The following is a 15,690-nucleotide window of genomic DNA, read 5'->3' on the forward strand; positions in this document are numbered from 1 at the left end:
TGCTGTGTGATGATGAGAGGTCAAACCAACTCACAGGACTTTTATATTCGTTGCAACAAGCAATTGAGTCTCTGCATACTACAGCAATCAACAATATCCACGGCTCGCATGCCCCATTCTCCGCTGTCATTCCTCTGGCGTTCCCTCTATGACCGACTGAGTCCGCTGCGGAGGGACAGGTCCGCATATACGCGGATCCTCCTGCTGACAGCCCGCGGACGCCTCCTATTGGTGCATACATTCTCTCACAGCTTTACTATCACGATTACCGTTGGAGTCAATGACTTTACAGAATCCTTAGTGGATGATTGATCGTTCAATCCGATGTCGAATAGAACTCGAAGCTCATGGTCCCTGGATTCCGAGTTCTGCAGTCTTACACGCACTCAAGCCATGGCTGAACAACTGTTAGCTACGGCTGAATATATCAGAGTGCAAGAGCCCATTTAGTACACGGTAATGCAGCTATATTCCACAAGTAGTACCATTGCGCTTCAAGAAGAAACCCAAGGTTTCCACGGAGCACAATTCTCTCCTTCCTTTAAAGCTAATAGAAGACATACGCCGCCGCTGAAAGTTTCCTTCGCACCATAACCGCCTTGAATTACGGTCAACCTTAACACTTCTTCATGTTTCGTACTTAAATTACTGACAACATGTTGGCCACACCTGGAGTCATCAGCCGAGGACCGGAAGTGTATGTCGCTTCGCGTCTAACCTTTTGTTGTTGTGTACTGACAAAATAGAACCCCGCACACTCGCCCTCATCTCCTCGCCGGTAGCATTGTGCCTGATCTCTCGTCCCCTCTCAAAGACAGCAATGTCGCAGCCTATGAGCCTCTCATTCCGCCTGCACTTCTGATCCACGAGTTTCCCATTACCCCAGCCTCTCGACGCACGATCGAGTCAGCCCGACAGGGAGCAGCGCAGATCATCCAGCGGAACGGTGACGACCGGCTACTGGTCATCGTGGGTCCCTGCTCCATCCATGATACCGACGTGGCACGCGACTACGCTGTCCGTCTGCAGGCTGCCATCCAGGAGCACGGGTGGGACAAGGATCTCCTGATCATCATGCGTGCCTACCTTGAAAAACCGCGGACTACAGTGGGCTGGAAAGGTTTTCTCTACGATCCGAACATTGACTCCACCAACCAGGTCAACATAGGATTGAAGGTACCTTAGCAATCTGCATCCCTGACACTAGACGATCAGTGCTCACGTTAGCTGCAGATCGCCCGTAGATTGTTGCTCGACATCACTGCGCTCGGTCTCCCTGTGGCCTGCGAGGTGCTCGACACCATCTCCCCACAGTTCCTGGCCGATCTGTACTGCTGGGGTGCAGTAGGGGCGCGCACGACAGAGTCGCAGGTCCATCGGCAGCTAGTCTCGGGCCTGTCGTTTCCCATCGGGTTCAAGAATGGGTCCTCGGGTAATATCAACATCGCATGCGATGGGATGAAGAGTGCCTCGTCTCCACACTCATTCTTAGGTCCGCTAGTAAGTCCGCGGCGATTCATTTACTAGTACTGACTGTCTGCAGGCGTCACCGAACAAGGTCTTGCAGCCATCGTCCACACTAAAGGAAACCCTCATCTCCACGTTATTCACCGTGGAGGAGACAGCGGTCCCAACTTCGACGCTGCTTCTGTTGCGTCCACAATCAAGGCTTACCCTAAGAATCTCCGACCGAGTATCATGATTGATGCGTCGCACGGCAACAGTCAAAAGGACTACCGTAACCAGCCCAAGGTGATCGATGCAGTTGCCGAACAGATCGCTGCTGGGGAGCCTGCCATTACCGGAGTCATGATCGAGAGTAACATCAACGAGGGTAAGCAGGCTGCGCCACAGTCGGAGGACGAGGTGCAGAAGCTCAAGTATGGTGTCTCCATCACGGATGGATGTGTTGGTTTCGAGACTACGGTGAAGATGCTCGAGACGCTCAGCCAGGTACGTGGCAAGGTCCTCTGCAGAGATTATTACTAACTCTATCTAGGCTGTCAGGCAGCGACGGCTCGCAGCATGTTAGGATAACGGATCAGTCCCTTTGTGAGGAGTCGTGAAGTGGTAGATTTCTGTACAGCAGTCGATCTTTCTTTTGGCTAGATAGTATGTCGCACTAAAAGTAGCTGTTGCCGATATCTTTTTGAAATCTCTCGTTCAGTGTACGACCCCCTCAATATGTATTCATTAGAGCTCTGGCCTCTACTAATCTCAAGACGCTGGACATGCCTGCTTACAATTCTGTCAACCAGAATAAGCCTATCATTTCTACTATGATAGAAATGGTCTTCTAGACACCTTTCTGGCGTAGTGGTTTGATGGCTGATAGATCCCTTAGACAATCTTCTCGCCGTGATCATCCACCTACATCATCAACCAGAACATGACTCATTGACAAGTATCACCATACCCTGACCGACTTTCATGATAATTCTCGAAGAAAAAAAAAAAAAAAAAAAAAAAAGAAAAAACCCCCACCCCAGAAAGATGATATTTTTGGGCCTCAATTTTCATGGATTTTAGGAGTTTCGGATTTTCCACCAACTGTCGGAGTTTCGGAGTTTCGGCGCGAAAAATCCCTTCCGGATTATTGCGGGTTCGTCCTCGGAGCCTTGATGATCTCCAGAGACAAACCGCTCTCAGTCGATCTTAACAGCTAAGAATTCTTAGCTTGTTTTGGCCTCGTCTTGAGCGTCAATATTCCGTTATTATTGGCTGCGGCCATAGCTCCGGCCTCGCTCCACATAGCACCACCTTCGGCTACCTTGGTCTCGGAAGATGGCCTCCCTTGCTCCGTGCGTTGCATGTTGATTATCAATATGGAGTTCTGGATATAGCTTCTGGTCCTGCAAGTATCCGTCTCCAAGGTATAAAGACAGCCACTGGAAGGGTAACTTGGCCTCGTTAACGGCACCATCCACAACAGCAACCATCTACATAGATGAGCTTGTCTCCTCTCCTAAGAAACGCACTCCGATCACAGTCTCGTTCTACTCTCATACGAGTCCAACAGCGCACTTTCTCCTCGTCTATATTTCAAATGGCTCCATTCACCCTCTACACTCACGCCGGTAAGACCTTCCCCGGTTGACCAGGAGTTCTCTGATGAATGCCTGCAGGCCCCGGCCCAAACCCTGTCAAGGTGGCCATGGCCCTCGAGCACCTCGGTTTGGACTACGACTGTGTTCCCCTCGGATTTGGCGAGGGCAAAGGCACCGTCAAGGATCCCGAGTACACTTCCAAGGTCAACCCCAACGGCCGAGTTCCCGGCCTGATCGACCATGAGAACAACGACTTCACCGTCTTTGAGAGTGCCGCTATCCTACGATACCTGGCTGAGAAGGTACCCAATAAACCCCTCTCCACTTTTTGACACCCAGCTAACAGACCAATCCAGTATGACACCAGTGGCAAACTCGCCGGCAACACTCCCGAAGAACGCGCCACCGTCAACAAGTGGCTCGCCTGGCAGGTGTCCGGTCTGGGCCCCTACCAGGGCCAGCTGGTCTGGTTCCTCGCCTTCCACGAGGGTGCCCACGGCGAGAAGCCCAACGGTTCTGTGATTGCGCGTTACCAAGCGGAGGTTGAGCGCCTGCGGTCCGTGCTGGAGAAGCACCTCGCGTCCGCGGAGAACGGGTTCGTTGCGCTGGGCCGTCTGACCATCGCTGACTTTGCCATCCTACCATGGTTGAAGATCTCGGTGCTGGCTGGGTCTGCACTCAAGCCCTTTGAGGAATACCCGGCTATCAACGCTTACATCAAGAAGCTGGATGCACTGCCTGAAGTGCAGGCTGCTTACAAGAAGGCTGTCCCTCCTATGCAGTAGATTAGCCGAGTGCAGATAAACCAGAAGATATGTATGTAGATTACAATCCTGGCAGCATTAGTCTCAGTTCACGTGTAACTTGTAGAATTATGCTTGTCTCGAGTTGATTTGAATTCTTGGTCATTCCAAGCCCAATGCGTATAAGTTCTTGCGGTACTTGTCTTCAACGTACTGTTCCTTGATTTAATATATCGTGGATATAACCATTCTGTGCGGGCCCCGCCCGTATTCAGGCAGCCAGGGAGAGAGGGAAGGGGTGAGATATTACACCGCCCTACCTTGGAAATCGAGTCCAGCTCCTGAATCTCCCAACTAAAACCAGTCAACTCGGTGAGGAAGGTGAAAACACGGCCTCGGCTCGGCGGAGGAGCTTCTCTACTGAGTCTTTACCCATGGCGGACGGAAACCGCGGACGACAGTGACCTTTATCTAGCTAATCCAGGCAGTTGCAATGTAATCAACGTAATCTCCGCGCTTGACAGGTTGGTGCAACGCTTCTGGCTCCTATGAGTCGTCACCGAGACTGGGCCCGACTACCAGTGCGCCTGGTGCGTAAAGAGAGTCACTCCATGTGTAATATCGATTGATACGGTATCCATGAAGGAAGCAAAAGACGTCCTGCGGTGCTTAGGGGCAAGGCCCATCCGCGGAGCACGGATACCGTGGGAAGAATACATCCAGTGGTTGGTACTTGAGGGTCTCAGCCCAGAGGGCTGTACGTACATAGGAGCGGGAGCAGCGGCATTGATCAAGTTGAAAGCAGCAACTTCAGAGCCAGGCGCCAGCCCATCGCCAGCGCAGCTGTATTAAATAGAAAAGAGTTTACTAATTGCTATTGCTCGTGTACTGGTAGCCCTGACCATTCGTTGCCTCCATCATCCATAGCAAAAATGTTGTCCAACACCATCACGATCATTCCCAGCATTGAAACCCGGGTCGTCGAGCCCTTGCCGCAATTTGACACCTCGCGCCGGGTGAGCTTCCCCGTGAGCCTTCCGCTCGATCCGCTGGCGTGGGCGAGAAAGAAGGCCGCAAATGAAGCTCTTGTCGAACGCATCGCGGAGATCATCGCCTCGTACCGCATCAGCGGACCTGACGACCGGTATGAGGGCGTCTACAAACCCAAGCTGCTTGACACGCTGCGGTATTTTGTCTCCAAGCAGGAACCCGTCAATATGGTGGTCCCCGCGTACCCATTCAAGAGCCCCAACCGGGACGAGAAAGTGCTTGGCCCCGACCCGGATGTCGGCGAGCGCATGTCCCTCGAGCATTTTAACTCGATGGGTGCGCGCATTCAGCAGATCTACCCGCCTGGTGGACATGTTACTATCGTCAGTGATGGTTGCTGTTACAATGACCTGCTTGGCGTGTCTGACGAAGAGGTCTTCCGATACGCAGAGGGCCTGCATCGCATCGTGGACAGGCTGGGGCTGAAGCATATTAAATTCTCAGACCCTTTCGACCTGATCGAGGGACGGCACAATGTCCCCGTCACCGAGGAGGAATACGCCAGCCGCATCGGCGAGCTGAAGGACTATCTGTTCCGCTCGTATCACCCCGCTGGCTACGACTTTGACGAGGAACTGAACAAAGATCCCAACGCAGCCCTGACATATCGGGGTTACATTCGGTTTCTCATGTCCGATCTCGCCCTTTTCTTCAAGAAGAAGCAGATGAGCAAGAGCGCTATCAAGAAGCACTGCTCCACCGTCGCCCGCAGCATGATCAAACGCGGCAAGGCATTTTCCGCCCTCGTCGCCAAGGCCTCCCCCTTGCACGTCCGACTCTCGATCCACGCCAGCGACAACACGGGCAAGCTTTCCGTCGCTCTGCTGCCGCACAAGCGATACAGCAGTTTCCCCGTCACCCCCTGGCACAATACACCCTGCCTGGACACGGCCAGCGTCTCGCTCAGCTTGAGCCGAAAACCCACGGACGGGGCCATCCCCTACCGTCTCTGCCAAGACGAGCTGGGCCTTTACTTCCTCTGCGCTGATGTCCCCATGTACCGCGTCATCGAGACCCCGGACGTCCCGGCGCTCGCCCAACAAGTCCAATTTCAGCCGCTTTACCCGTTCGGTCTCAGAATCAAGGTCCCAAGGGGCATGCCCATCGGCCAATTCCGCCTGGAGCGGGTCGCGGAACTAGCCAAGGTGCATTCCCCGATTATCTTCGAGGGACTGGATCCGATGGAGTACACAGCTGCAATTGCGGATGATTTCCAGCGCGTCGCAGGTGGCACGATGTCGCTGAGCATCCTACATGAGGGCGTCGCAACGACAGCGAACACGACAAGACACATGGCCGAATTTGCAGCGGCGTCGTATTTTTTGCAGATTTCAGCCGCGACCGGCGACGATGCGCAGCCTGCGCTTCTACCGTTCCTCGCGGCGGCTGCGGCGCTGGACGATGTGCGGTATCGTGTGTTGCATCACTGGCAGGCGGGCCATGCAGTTGTCTCGGACCATCGCGTTGCGCTGCCGGTGCATTTGAGTCCGTCCAGTTTGAGGGTTTTGCATGCGGACGTTTAATGATTAGTAACCTTGGATGTCTCTGGTCTTCCTCAGTGAGTATACTTGAGTCTTTCTTGGCAGCTAGGTGCTATTTGTTTTTTCCTTTCTATTCTAGATGTTACTATCCTACAAGTATATAGACGCCCAGACCGAATGAACCGCGCTCGTCTTCTACATTCTACTCATCATACAAACTGTCTTTTCTTCCGTGATCTATCGCGGAAGAACAATCCGCAAAATGGAAAGATCTACAGAGCAACCGGCTCTATCGGCTTCCCAAACATAACCTCCTCCGCGCCGCAAAACTCCGCGGCGGCAAGGGGAACCCGCTAGACCCCGTCTCGGAATTTCTGCATCACACGATCTAGGCCGAGCAAAATCCAGTAATAGGGCTGAAAGCTGAAGGATGCAGGTCTAAGAGTCTGACGAGCTGACTAGAGCAGCAGGGGTTGCTGACATCAGTCGTGGCTGAGAGGCGGAACTGATGCGACTTAACTTGTGGGCAGGACGGTAGGCAGAAGCATAATAATTACATCCGATGATGTATTCTGAGATTATACAAGGCTTTGAAGATATCGTCAGAACTAGCAATTCTCATTTCTCGTAGTCGTTATACATCTAATCGTGAGCAAGTATGTAGCAACCAATCAACCAACCAGCGCGTAAACTTCACATCAAGAGCTTGCGAACAAGAACCATTACAGATAGGACAGTAAAGCAAGTAGCATGGAATCAAGCACTTTTCCCCGGCTCGGTATATGCCTCATGATATAACTTCTGTTTCTTGATGCCCCCTTCCCGTCTCATTCCTTCCGCGGACATTTCGCGCGGATACGCCTCCAAAGTCAGACCCCGCTTGCTCGGACTAACGGGCCCATCCTCGCCCAAATTGAACGCGAACGCATGCTGTTCGTCTAACCAGGTCAGAAGGCCGGCATCTAGCTCGGCCGGATCAAACGGGCCCATTGCGACCGTTGCATCGGGAAACCCCGCGGGGAAACGGTCTGCAAAGTCCGGGAATTGCTGGCTCAGGACGTCTATCTCTGCATCTGGGAGCGGCTCCAGCGGTGAGGGAAACTCCGTTGCCGCGCTGGAGATCATTGAGGGGACAGTATTAGTTGTGAACGCGGATGTGTTGAGAAAGGAGCTGGGCACGACAGTGCTGTCTGGGAGGCAGGTTTGCGGTTGCAATTGCACTGGTGTTTCCGAGGGGGAACGCGACTGGTCGGAACTGTACTTTCCTGTGCTGTTTGCGCTCTGGGTGGAGTCCCCGACAAGTCCACCCTGGCGTCGCTGGTGGCCGCGTTCATTGAGCCATGCTACCCAGGAGGAGTCCATGTGCCGGCGGGTGGGTGTGCCACTGCCATTGTAGTGCTGCTTGGGACCATCCTCCCGCTGGTGCTGGTGTCCGTCCTCGGCCGCGGACAGCAGAGCAAAATAGCTGGTCGCGCTGCTACGCGAGCGAACACGGCTGCTGTAGTTGAGATTGGAGCAAGCCATGGGTAGCGAGGTCGAGGAAGACGGTGACATTGCGCCGGACAATGGTGCATGGTTGTTGCGTCTGGTGAGAGCGAGCCACTGCACCCATCTCGCATCCGGATCTCTCCCCAAGGGCGTGCTTGATCCACTACGGGCGCACTGCATGTGGTGACTTAAGCAACCACGTGGAAAATGCCAAGCGTTTGAAAAATGCCTTGACGCAGCAAGGGTTTGTAGAGAAGCTCGAGCGTTGTCACAGATAGTAGATATATGCTGCGCGATTCTGAGGCAGCTGAATCAGGACAATGACTAGACGGTAATTCTGTAATTCTGACTACGGTGCATGTCTTGGCTGACCAGCCAGGGAATGCATTACCCTTTATACAAGAAGTCTGTTCGCACTTGGCGATTGTTCGGTGAAGACTCTAGTGCGGCTAGGTCCTCCGTCGGGATATCCGTTGGTGCGCGATGGGTCGCAGGCTGTGGACGGACTGTCGCATTCGACTGCAGCCACGGCTGCCTCACCGTGCTCGTATCCAACGAAACAGGACTCCGGATGCGGCAACAATGGCGTTCGGAGACAAGGGGTGAAGTGGAACTCAATCAAACCTGCAGTGGTGCTGAAGAGCTGACGGGCCAGATCAATGTGTCCAGTGCACGGAGGAGACTGCAGAAAATCGACGACCAGAACCGCGGATCAGCACGAATCAAAAACATGGCAAATTCCTGTGTGGAGCGTCAGCGCAGTGTCAGTGCAGCGTTAGTCTGACGCCAATTTGCCGCAACATCTCTAGTCTGGTCGGCTGGTTTCAGAAGACGCATTCTCATTGACTGATGCCACCATCGACACTGGAGTAACATTGCATATCACTCGCTCAGCATCACCATTCTGGCCACGTGTAGACTGCGATCAGCAAGAATAATCGGAATTGCAGACTGACTGTGTAGATACGTGGGCGGAAACGTGGCAGGTGCAGCCGTTTCCTGTAGTGTAACAGTCAACGCAGACATAGTCATTCTACACTTGAAGGAGTAGACCATTAATCCGATGCTATCTGCCCTGCAGTCTCTTCTCCATGTCGTATTTGGTGGCACATTGATCCACAGTTATATGTAGAAGATATGTCTCGGCACCTCCTCCGCAGTGTAGACACCCTCGACACAGCATCTAATACGAGCTTAAACTGTCTTTCCTCTCAGAGTTAGACTTCAAAATGCACGCATTTACTTTACTAGCGGCATGATCCCTCACGGATACGGCAGAACCCTTCAGTCCATTCCAGGCTACTGTAGTGTAGGTGGGTACATTCAACGCGCGATTTCCTTCTCGCCAAAAGACTAGTAGAGGAAACGCCACTAACTACCACGTAGTACAAAATTAGAGCCTTCTCTAGAATGTCAGAGACTCAACCGTCAGTAATCCCGTAGACTAAGATCGGCGCTACATATTCTTCCAGGGAACAAGGGGGCCCCGGATAGAGCCACGGAGCGTCCGCAAACTCCACGGAGTTTCGGGCAGTGCAGCGACAGAATCCTCGCTTCGTCGCATATGTCCGCTCAGTCCGCCGAGGAAAATCCTTTTAGGACTTCGCGCCCTCGGAAACCAATTACGACTCTTACTCTCAGGAAAAGTACAAATACTAAGAAGCCCCAAGACACATGCATCTGACGTGAGATAGGCGCCACTTTCTTCTCAGTTTGGACTCACACCGCCTTGAATACCTTCATCCTCCAATTCTACTCGCCAGGAGATCAGGAAAATAGAAAATATATTAGACTATAATTAAAATGCCTACTCAGCACCGCATCATTTCCCTTGTCTACAACGAGTTCGAAGCCCTCGATCTCTTCGGCCCATTGGGCGCCATCGTCCCCCGCAGCGACTACTACACTCTGGAGTTAGTCAGCCTGCACAACCTAGACTCGCCACATGGCGTTGAAACCTCCATGAAGAACGGTATCGGCGTGATCCCGACCCTCTCACTGGCCGAGGCCCTCAGGGAAGACCAGCAGTTCGACACCCTTTTCATCCCTGGTGGGTTTGGCATGATGCCGCTGGTCTGGGACCCGATCCTGCTGCAGCGTATCGGTCAGCTGGTCGATCGTGCGCCTAACGTCTTTTCCGTGTGTACGGGTTCGATCTTGCTGGCCGCGACTGGCCGGCTGGATGGGCGGAAGGCGACAACGAACAAGCGGCTGTATGATGAGCTGACTCCTAAACGTATAATACCACCGTCTGGTTTCGAGATTGCAGAGCACATGCTAACCTTTCGATTTGGCTAGACCCAGGGGTCCAATGGCAGAAGCGTGCACGCTGGGTGCAGGATGGGAAATTCCTGACGTCCTCTGGTGTTACGGCGGGTATCGACGCGGGCTTCGCTTTCCTTGCTAGCACGTATGTCGCGCCGGAGGACCGCCAGGCTCACCCAGAGGCTCAAAAGCCGTCTCGGCAGGGCGATGAGACTCCTGTTCCCGGCTTCAATAAGGAAAAGGCTCTGCGTTATGCTCATTTCACTGCCTTTGGTTTGGAGTACCGCTGGCACTCGGATCCTGCGGATGATCCCTTCGTGGATTGCCCGGAACAAACGGCAGCTCATACATAGATTTCTTTTGGCTTTGCTTTTGTGCTTGTGTCCTCAATGAATATGAATAAACATGCTAGTCTGCCTTTCCCCGACCATTATAGGCATCATGACCGAGGAGGCTGCGATAACGAGAGAAACAGCAAAAACGGGTCGGATAGTTAACATCCGCATAACCCCGGCAAGCAGTCGCATGATTTATCACCAGCCCGAGCCCCTACAAACAAAGCCAAGCCCGGTCTACATAGGAGCCAGTGTCCCATCACCCATGGCGTAATAAAACTTGGCGGCAACGTAGGCATCAGCGCTAGAGGGAGTTGTGGCGGAGTCACTGCCTCCACCCAGTCCGATAGATTCACTCTGCAGAGATGAAGGAGATGTGTGGGTCATACGGCTGCTAGGAGTACTACTATATGAGTCGGCAAGTTGCGAAGTACCCAGTCCAAAGGCGCCAGGCGGGTCTCCTCGGGTAGTAAACGAGACATCCTTTGTGTGAGATTCAAATGGTGGCAGGGAAAAGTCCAAGGATTGCCAAAAGTTTGGGCTGAGGCCGTTGGAGAGAATCGGCAGCACGTCCAAGTCATGAAACCCATCGGCGACATTGGCAAACGGCATCGACACGTGAAACGGCGAAAAGGGGTCAATGGGGGCCTGCTGCTCTTGCACGGGTGCGCTTTCAGGGTCAGTGCTTCCGCTCAAGGCCCTGAGAATATCAGTAACCCTGAGTCTCAGCGAGCTTTGAGCAGCCAATGGTTCTCTGGGACGATTTCCAGCGGCACTCCCTGAGTTATTGGTGCTGCTGTGATCTGCATCGCCTTCTTCAAGCTTCATCAAGGCTTCCAGAGCAACCACGCTGCGCTGAGCAGACCCTTTGACTTGCTCCAAGTGCAGATCGTGAAGTGATGACCCTTCCATGAGGCTTTTGGTTCGCAATAATTCAATCGCTTCCCTGATCTTGTCCCGAGTCATCAATCGGCTAAGGTGTGCACTTGCACTATCCACATCCCCTTGCTTAGATGTGAAGAGCAGGTCGAGGAGCAACATAACAGCTGCGTTGAATAGCTGAGTCTCACTGGTTGATAGCGAGCCACATACAGCGCATCGCGCCTGAATCTGAGCCTGGGTACTGATAATATTTTGGGCTAGAAGCTGACAGGAAGCACGGCTAATCGGAGATGATAGATCAGCTCGATGTAGCCGAAGCAGTAAGCTCCAGAGTTGTTGGTGCAGCATCCAGCGTTGCACAGGGATTGCTGCCATTGGACCAGTGGCGGTGAGTCCTACAGTGCTCCCCAATCGAAAATATGACGGCAGAGTAGCTATGTACTTTTCGTACTTATTGTTGATATGTTTGCGCAGCTTGGCAGATTCAGTGGTTAGATCAGGCTGCTGAGTTGGTAATCCCCTTAGATCGATAGATTCGCGTACAATGCCGGCAAGTTCGAGGGCGTGAACTGTATACGACATCATAGTGAACTCGGATCGAGGCCGCTCCGTGATTTCTCCATTGACAGTCACCCTCCATGCTGACAGACAGAGATCATCATCGTTGATGTGCAACGGCATCCGAGTGTTAAATTGTGATGGTTGAATGGTGTAGTAGCCAAGGGCTTGCCCGCGCGACCAATCTCTCTGTACGAGTGCCCACCTATGCGAGATTGTTAAAATTGGACTCAAGATAATTCTGCTCATGTACCCTACCAAATGCGAATCCCTAGTTCTGTTCGAATATGTCCCGGTTCCACCAGTGCTGATGTGCCATTTTCTAATGGTGCTAAGTGTGATGCAGAGGCGTCCAACTTGATGCCACCCAAGCGGTGCAGACCAAGTTTGCGGGCTCCCGAAATCGCAGTGACCAGAACAGCGTCCAGCGCTAATGAGTTCTCCTGGCCGTCAAGTAAAAGCATAATTGCAGCCTGTAAACTGGCGATCGAGCCACAAAAGAGAGACACTCCGTCCTGGAGACAACGCAAGCTCAGAGATCTCCATGTCTTGGAGTGTATATCAGACGCTCGTAGCTCCTCCACGCGTAGGGTCAAAGGCGTAGGAGTCCATCCTAGTAGAGACGGCGTAGGATGAAACGCGAGACCGAGCATGAGCTTAGAACCAAATAATGATGTAAGCAAGACGCCTTCTGTATAGGGTATACTGCACCTACCGCTAAGAGGTAACAGCCCAGTGTCTCCATAGGGACGGTACTTGATATCGCTAAGATCCGCGAGTCCAGTGAAGCAAGACTTAAGCAATTGCTGAACTGTTGAGCTTGCTTCATGAATGTTGGAGTGTGAACCACATTCCCTAAGGGACCCTGGCAACGAGTAACAAAGACTTCAAAAAGAGAATGAATTATCTCCAACGCCGGCATCGCGTCGACAATCTCTCGGATTAAGGCGAGTTTCTCGCCGTGTCGCTTGGGGTCATTACTCGACCAGTATAGATTTGGAAAGTCTGGCGCAACTGAGGACGGTGTCGGTCCAAAAACAGCAGGCAGATAGGCATTTGGACGAGGAACTCCTTCGACAAAATGCTCTAAGAGTTGAGCTGTCTCCTCTGCTTCCGCTTCCCCATCTCCATTCGGTGGCGGATCACTGATGAGATGCGCACCGATCAGTAGGAGTTGATAATACAGTGATGATAAGTTGCACTCACCGTTTGGAGGGCGTCTTGTCTTTATTCTCCGTTTTTGATCGTTTGGCTCTCGGTTGACGCTCATCTTTGGTGCAAAGATGGCCAATGTTACGCTTGACGCACTCCACCTGCAAAGAGAAAATGAGCCTTCATCCTCCAATAGATGTATCGCGCGTGGGAAAAGTGGCAACTGACACAGGGTTCTTTGCGGTCGCATTTCAGCTTAGAGGCCCTACATCGAGAACACGACAGCGTAAACTTGCGTACACCAGAGTCTGAGCCCGCGGGGGCCGTGCTGTTGGTTGCATCAACCATTATTATTATTGTTGTTGGTGGTTGGATGAAAACAAGAAGTGGTTTAGATCAGGAACAAAATGTCGGGCGGAGATTGTTCTCTGCAATCTAGCCTGGACTCAGCCGGCTTACGCGACGACCTTCTTGACCGCTGGTAGGCAAGGCAGAGTCATTTGCCCCACATCGGTAGCTTCTGGAATTGTGGCCTGTTCGTCTCCTGTAAGAACTAGAGCACTGTCACTCTCTGGCGTGGCTTCTGATTCTTTGTTGACTTGCCAGTCGACGGTGTGGGGTTGTCCGCAGTTGTCAGGTGGGTCAGCTGACGGTGAGGGTGAGCTTGTCGACGCTCTGGGGCCAAAAAATGGAGCCACTAGGAGAGATAAGCGATGGTCACGTAATCTCAACGGTTTGGTATGTTGTTTTTCCAAGCGAGATGTGAGAGAGACTTGTTTGCTGACCATGGCGAGTGCCTTGAGTCCACGTGATTCCCAGCTAACGTTGTGCCTAAGGTGACCCTGCCTGAGGAATCCATGTTTTTCGCAATGGAGAAGACAAGAGAAAAACCAACAGGGATCTTTCCGGTCGCCGCGGAGTTGCTTGGACTCGGGGCCAAATCGCCCATTACAACAGTATCCCGTCTACTTGTAGCCGTCTTTTTTGCAGCCTAGCGACCGCCTCGAGGCAATCGCCATTCGTGGTATCGCGCATCCATGCCACTTATGCAAAACCAACATGCCGGGAGAAGACCAAGCAGGCTCGATTTTCAGATCATTGCTGAATGCTCTGACAGTGTTTCCTCCGACCATCATTGAATAGAGTATGTGTCATTGCTCAGAGCATTGTTGTTCGAACTCTTTACGGAGTAGTGGCTTGTCAAACTGATGCCTCAGGCGGGCGTACGTCGAGTCATATTGCGCATAAAATCCTAATTGGTTGCTTCATACTCTCTTGCAGGGGAGTAATTGATTCCCTTCGTACATCGGCCAGCTGGGGCCATTCTAAAAGCCAAATATAGGCCAATGCGTCTCAATCGACGTAATGTCAAAACTTAAGATGGAGGTCGCAAGACTGTCTTGTTTAGATAAATAGCGAGAACAAACATATCCTGTGGCCAAAGACTGGTGTCATTCTTCGTTCTGTACAATGACTATAGTGATGCATGAATGGTACTTGTTCCATCAACGCCCATGGCTGCAATGCTCGACTGGCCCGTTTCCGCCGCTACTATGTTGCTGATACTCTGAGTAATGAAGGTTGGCCATATGCCTTCGGTTTGGCAGTCCTCCTCTTTTGTGACACCCGTAAGGACAAGAAGGGAATCAATACTACCATCTCTGGCAAACAGTATATCCGTGTGAAGGTTGTCTCCGACGAATATCGACCGGTTCTGGTCGATATTGTAAAGCGACTTTACCGTGTCAAGCATGGGTGCATGCGGTTTGCCAATGACAATCGGGTTGCGCTTCGTCGAGGCGATCAATGGCGTAGCGAGAGAACCCGAGCCTACAAGCCGCTGTCAGCGACTGCTCGCGTCTTCGCAAGAAGAGGAATACTACCAGGCCATAGCTCTCCTAAAGCCGGAACCACCTTATCGTCGTTTGTTAAAATGAAATGACAACCTCCTCCCGTCTCTCCTGCAAGAACAGGCCCTTGAGCTCCTTCGCGCGTCAAGTATTTGAATGCTTTGCAAAGTTTGGCGTAATTCATGTGCATATCGAACCCACACACCACTGCGCCAACACTGGGATCGATCGCCTCCTCGCCGGCTAGCGAAGAATAGTCGTTTGCGGCGAGGAACTTGTTGTCCTCCGGGCAGGTTCCTCCGCATCGCTTGATGTTGACAACATCAAGTTCTGCTTCCACCCCTTCCATTCCCATGACAAACACCTTCCGATCGGCAGGAAACTTCAGCACTTCCTTGAGATAAACAGCTGCTGCAGAGGAGCTGGATACAATCTCGTCCTGTTCAGTAATTTGGATATGTCAGCTGGTGGTCCATCCACAAACACTTGGTCCTTACCTCACTGGCTGCGATTCTCAGTCTGTCAAATTTGGTCTTCAGCATCTTCCGACTTCTTGCCGCATTGTTCGTGACAAATACCACTCTTTTACCATTGTCTCTCAAGAAGTTGATTGCCCTGCTGGCTCCTTCAATAGCATGATCCCCAGACCATATCACCCCGTCGCAGTCGAAGAGCCACGTGTCATACCGATACAAAAGTTCAGCATAGTCGCTAGGTGCAGATAGCTTGCGAGGAGATGCCATCGCAAGAAAATGCCTGAGGTTACACAAATAAACACTCTGGCTACTGCTCTCCTCATACAAATAGGATAGCCCTTCGCGTGCGCTTCCCTTCGCGTA

The 15,690-nt window shown here is 52.3% G+C and overlaps 8 protein-coding genes across 8 annotated transcripts, besides 2 other annotated features; 5 read left to right on the forward strand and 3 right to left on the reverse strand.

Annotated features, from left to right (window-relative positions):
• Positions 1 to 656: 656 nt before the first annotated feature.
• Positions 657 to 1,989, forward strand: NFIA_043700 (3-deoxy-7-phosphoheptulonate synthase; the record flags this gene model as incomplete). The annotated part of the gene is made up of 4 exons (XM_001267447.1): positions 657 to 697; positions 747 to 1,176; positions 1,234 to 1,492; positions 1,544 to 1,989. 4 exons carry the CDS (start codon positions 657 to 659, stop codon positions 1,987 to 1,989), a joined length of 1,176 nt encoding a protein of 391 aa, XP_001267448.1.
• Positions 1,990 to 2,443: 454 nt separating this feature from the next.
• Positions 2,444 to 2,477: a microsatellite.
• Positions 2,447 to 2,476: a microsatellite.
• Positions 2,478 to 3,046: 569 nt separating the features above from the next.
• Positions 3,047 to 3,832, forward strand: NFIA_043710 (glutathione S-transferase family protein; the record flags this gene model as incomplete). Its single annotated transcript, XM_001267448.1, has 3 exons — positions 3,047 to 3,077; positions 3,126 to 3,349; positions 3,404 to 3,832. 3 exons carry the CDS (start codon positions 3,047 to 3,049, stop codon positions 3,830 to 3,832), a joined length of 684 nt encoding a protein of 227 aa, XP_001267449.1.
• Positions 3,833 to 4,722: 890 nt separating this feature from the next.
• NFIA_043720 (isocyanide synthase family protein) lies at positions 4,723 to 6,363 on the forward strand (the record flags this gene model as incomplete). The annotated part of the gene is made up of 1 exon (XM_001267449.1): positions 4,723 to 6,363. The coding sequence occupies one exon, from the start codon at positions 4,723 to 4,725 to the stop codon at positions 6,361 to 6,363; it is 1,641 nt and encodes a 546-aa protein (XP_001267450.1).
• A 714-nt stretch (positions 6,364 to 7,077) lies between these two features.
• On the reverse strand, positions 7,078 to 7,989 carry NFIA_043730 (uncharacterized protein; the record flags this gene model as incomplete). The annotated part of the gene is made up of 1 exon (XM_001267450.1): positions 7,078 to 7,989. One exon carries the CDS (start codon positions 7,987 to 7,989, stop codon positions 7,078 to 7,080), a length of 912 nt encoding a protein of 303 aa, XP_001267451.1.
• A 202-nt stretch (positions 7,990 to 8,191) lies between these two features.
• Positions 8,192 to 8,860, forward strand: NFIA_043740 (uncharacterized protein; the record flags this gene model as incomplete). Its single annotated transcript, XM_001267451.1, has 2 exons — positions 8,192 to 8,583; positions 8,773 to 8,860. The coding sequence occupies 2 exons, from the start codon at positions 8,192 to 8,194 to the stop codon at positions 8,858 to 8,860; spliced, it is 480 nt and encodes a 159-aa protein (XP_001267452.1).
• Positions 8,861 to 9,612: 752 nt separating this feature from the next.
• Positions 9,613 to 10,427, forward strand: NFIA_043750 (DJ-1/PfpI family protein; the record flags this gene model as incomplete). The annotated part of the gene is made up of 2 exons (XM_001267452.1): positions 9,613 to 10,045; positions 10,108 to 10,427. 2 exons carry the CDS (start codon positions 9,613 to 9,615, stop codon positions 10,425 to 10,427), a joined length of 753 nt encoding a protein of 250 aa, XP_001267453.1.
• Positions 10,428 to 10,646: 219 nt separating this feature from the next.
• On the reverse strand, positions 10,647 to 12,313 carry NFIA_043760 (putative C6 transcription factor; the record flags this gene model as incomplete). Its single annotated transcript, XM_001267453.1, has 2 exons — positions 10,647 to 12,054; positions 12,108 to 12,313. 2 exons carry the CDS (start codon positions 12,311 to 12,313, stop codon positions 10,647 to 10,649), a joined length of 1,614 nt encoding a protein of 537 aa, XP_001267454.1.
• A 2,162-nt stretch (positions 12,314 to 14,475) lies between these two features.
• NFIA_043770 (putative 4-nitrophenylphosphatase) lies at positions 14,476 to 15,594 on the reverse strand (the record flags this gene model as incomplete). The annotated part of the gene is made up of 3 exons (XM_001267454.1): positions 14,476 to 14,831; positions 14,885 to 15,290; positions 15,349 to 15,594. 3 exons carry the CDS (start codon positions 15,592 to 15,594, stop codon positions 14,476 to 14,478), a joined length of 1,008 nt encoding a protein of 335 aa, XP_001267455.1.
• Between the last annotated feature and the right edge of the window lie 96 nt (positions 15,595 to 15,690).

Source organism: Aspergillus fischeri, genomic scaffold (assembly GCF_000149645.3).
Source record: "Aspergillus fischeri NRRL 181 1099437636244 genomic scaffold, whole genome shotgun sequence".
In the NCBI taxonomy this organism is placed as follows: domain Eukaryota; kingdom Fungi; phylum Ascomycota; class Eurotiomycetes; order Eurotiales; family Aspergillaceae; genus Aspergillus; species Aspergillus fischeri.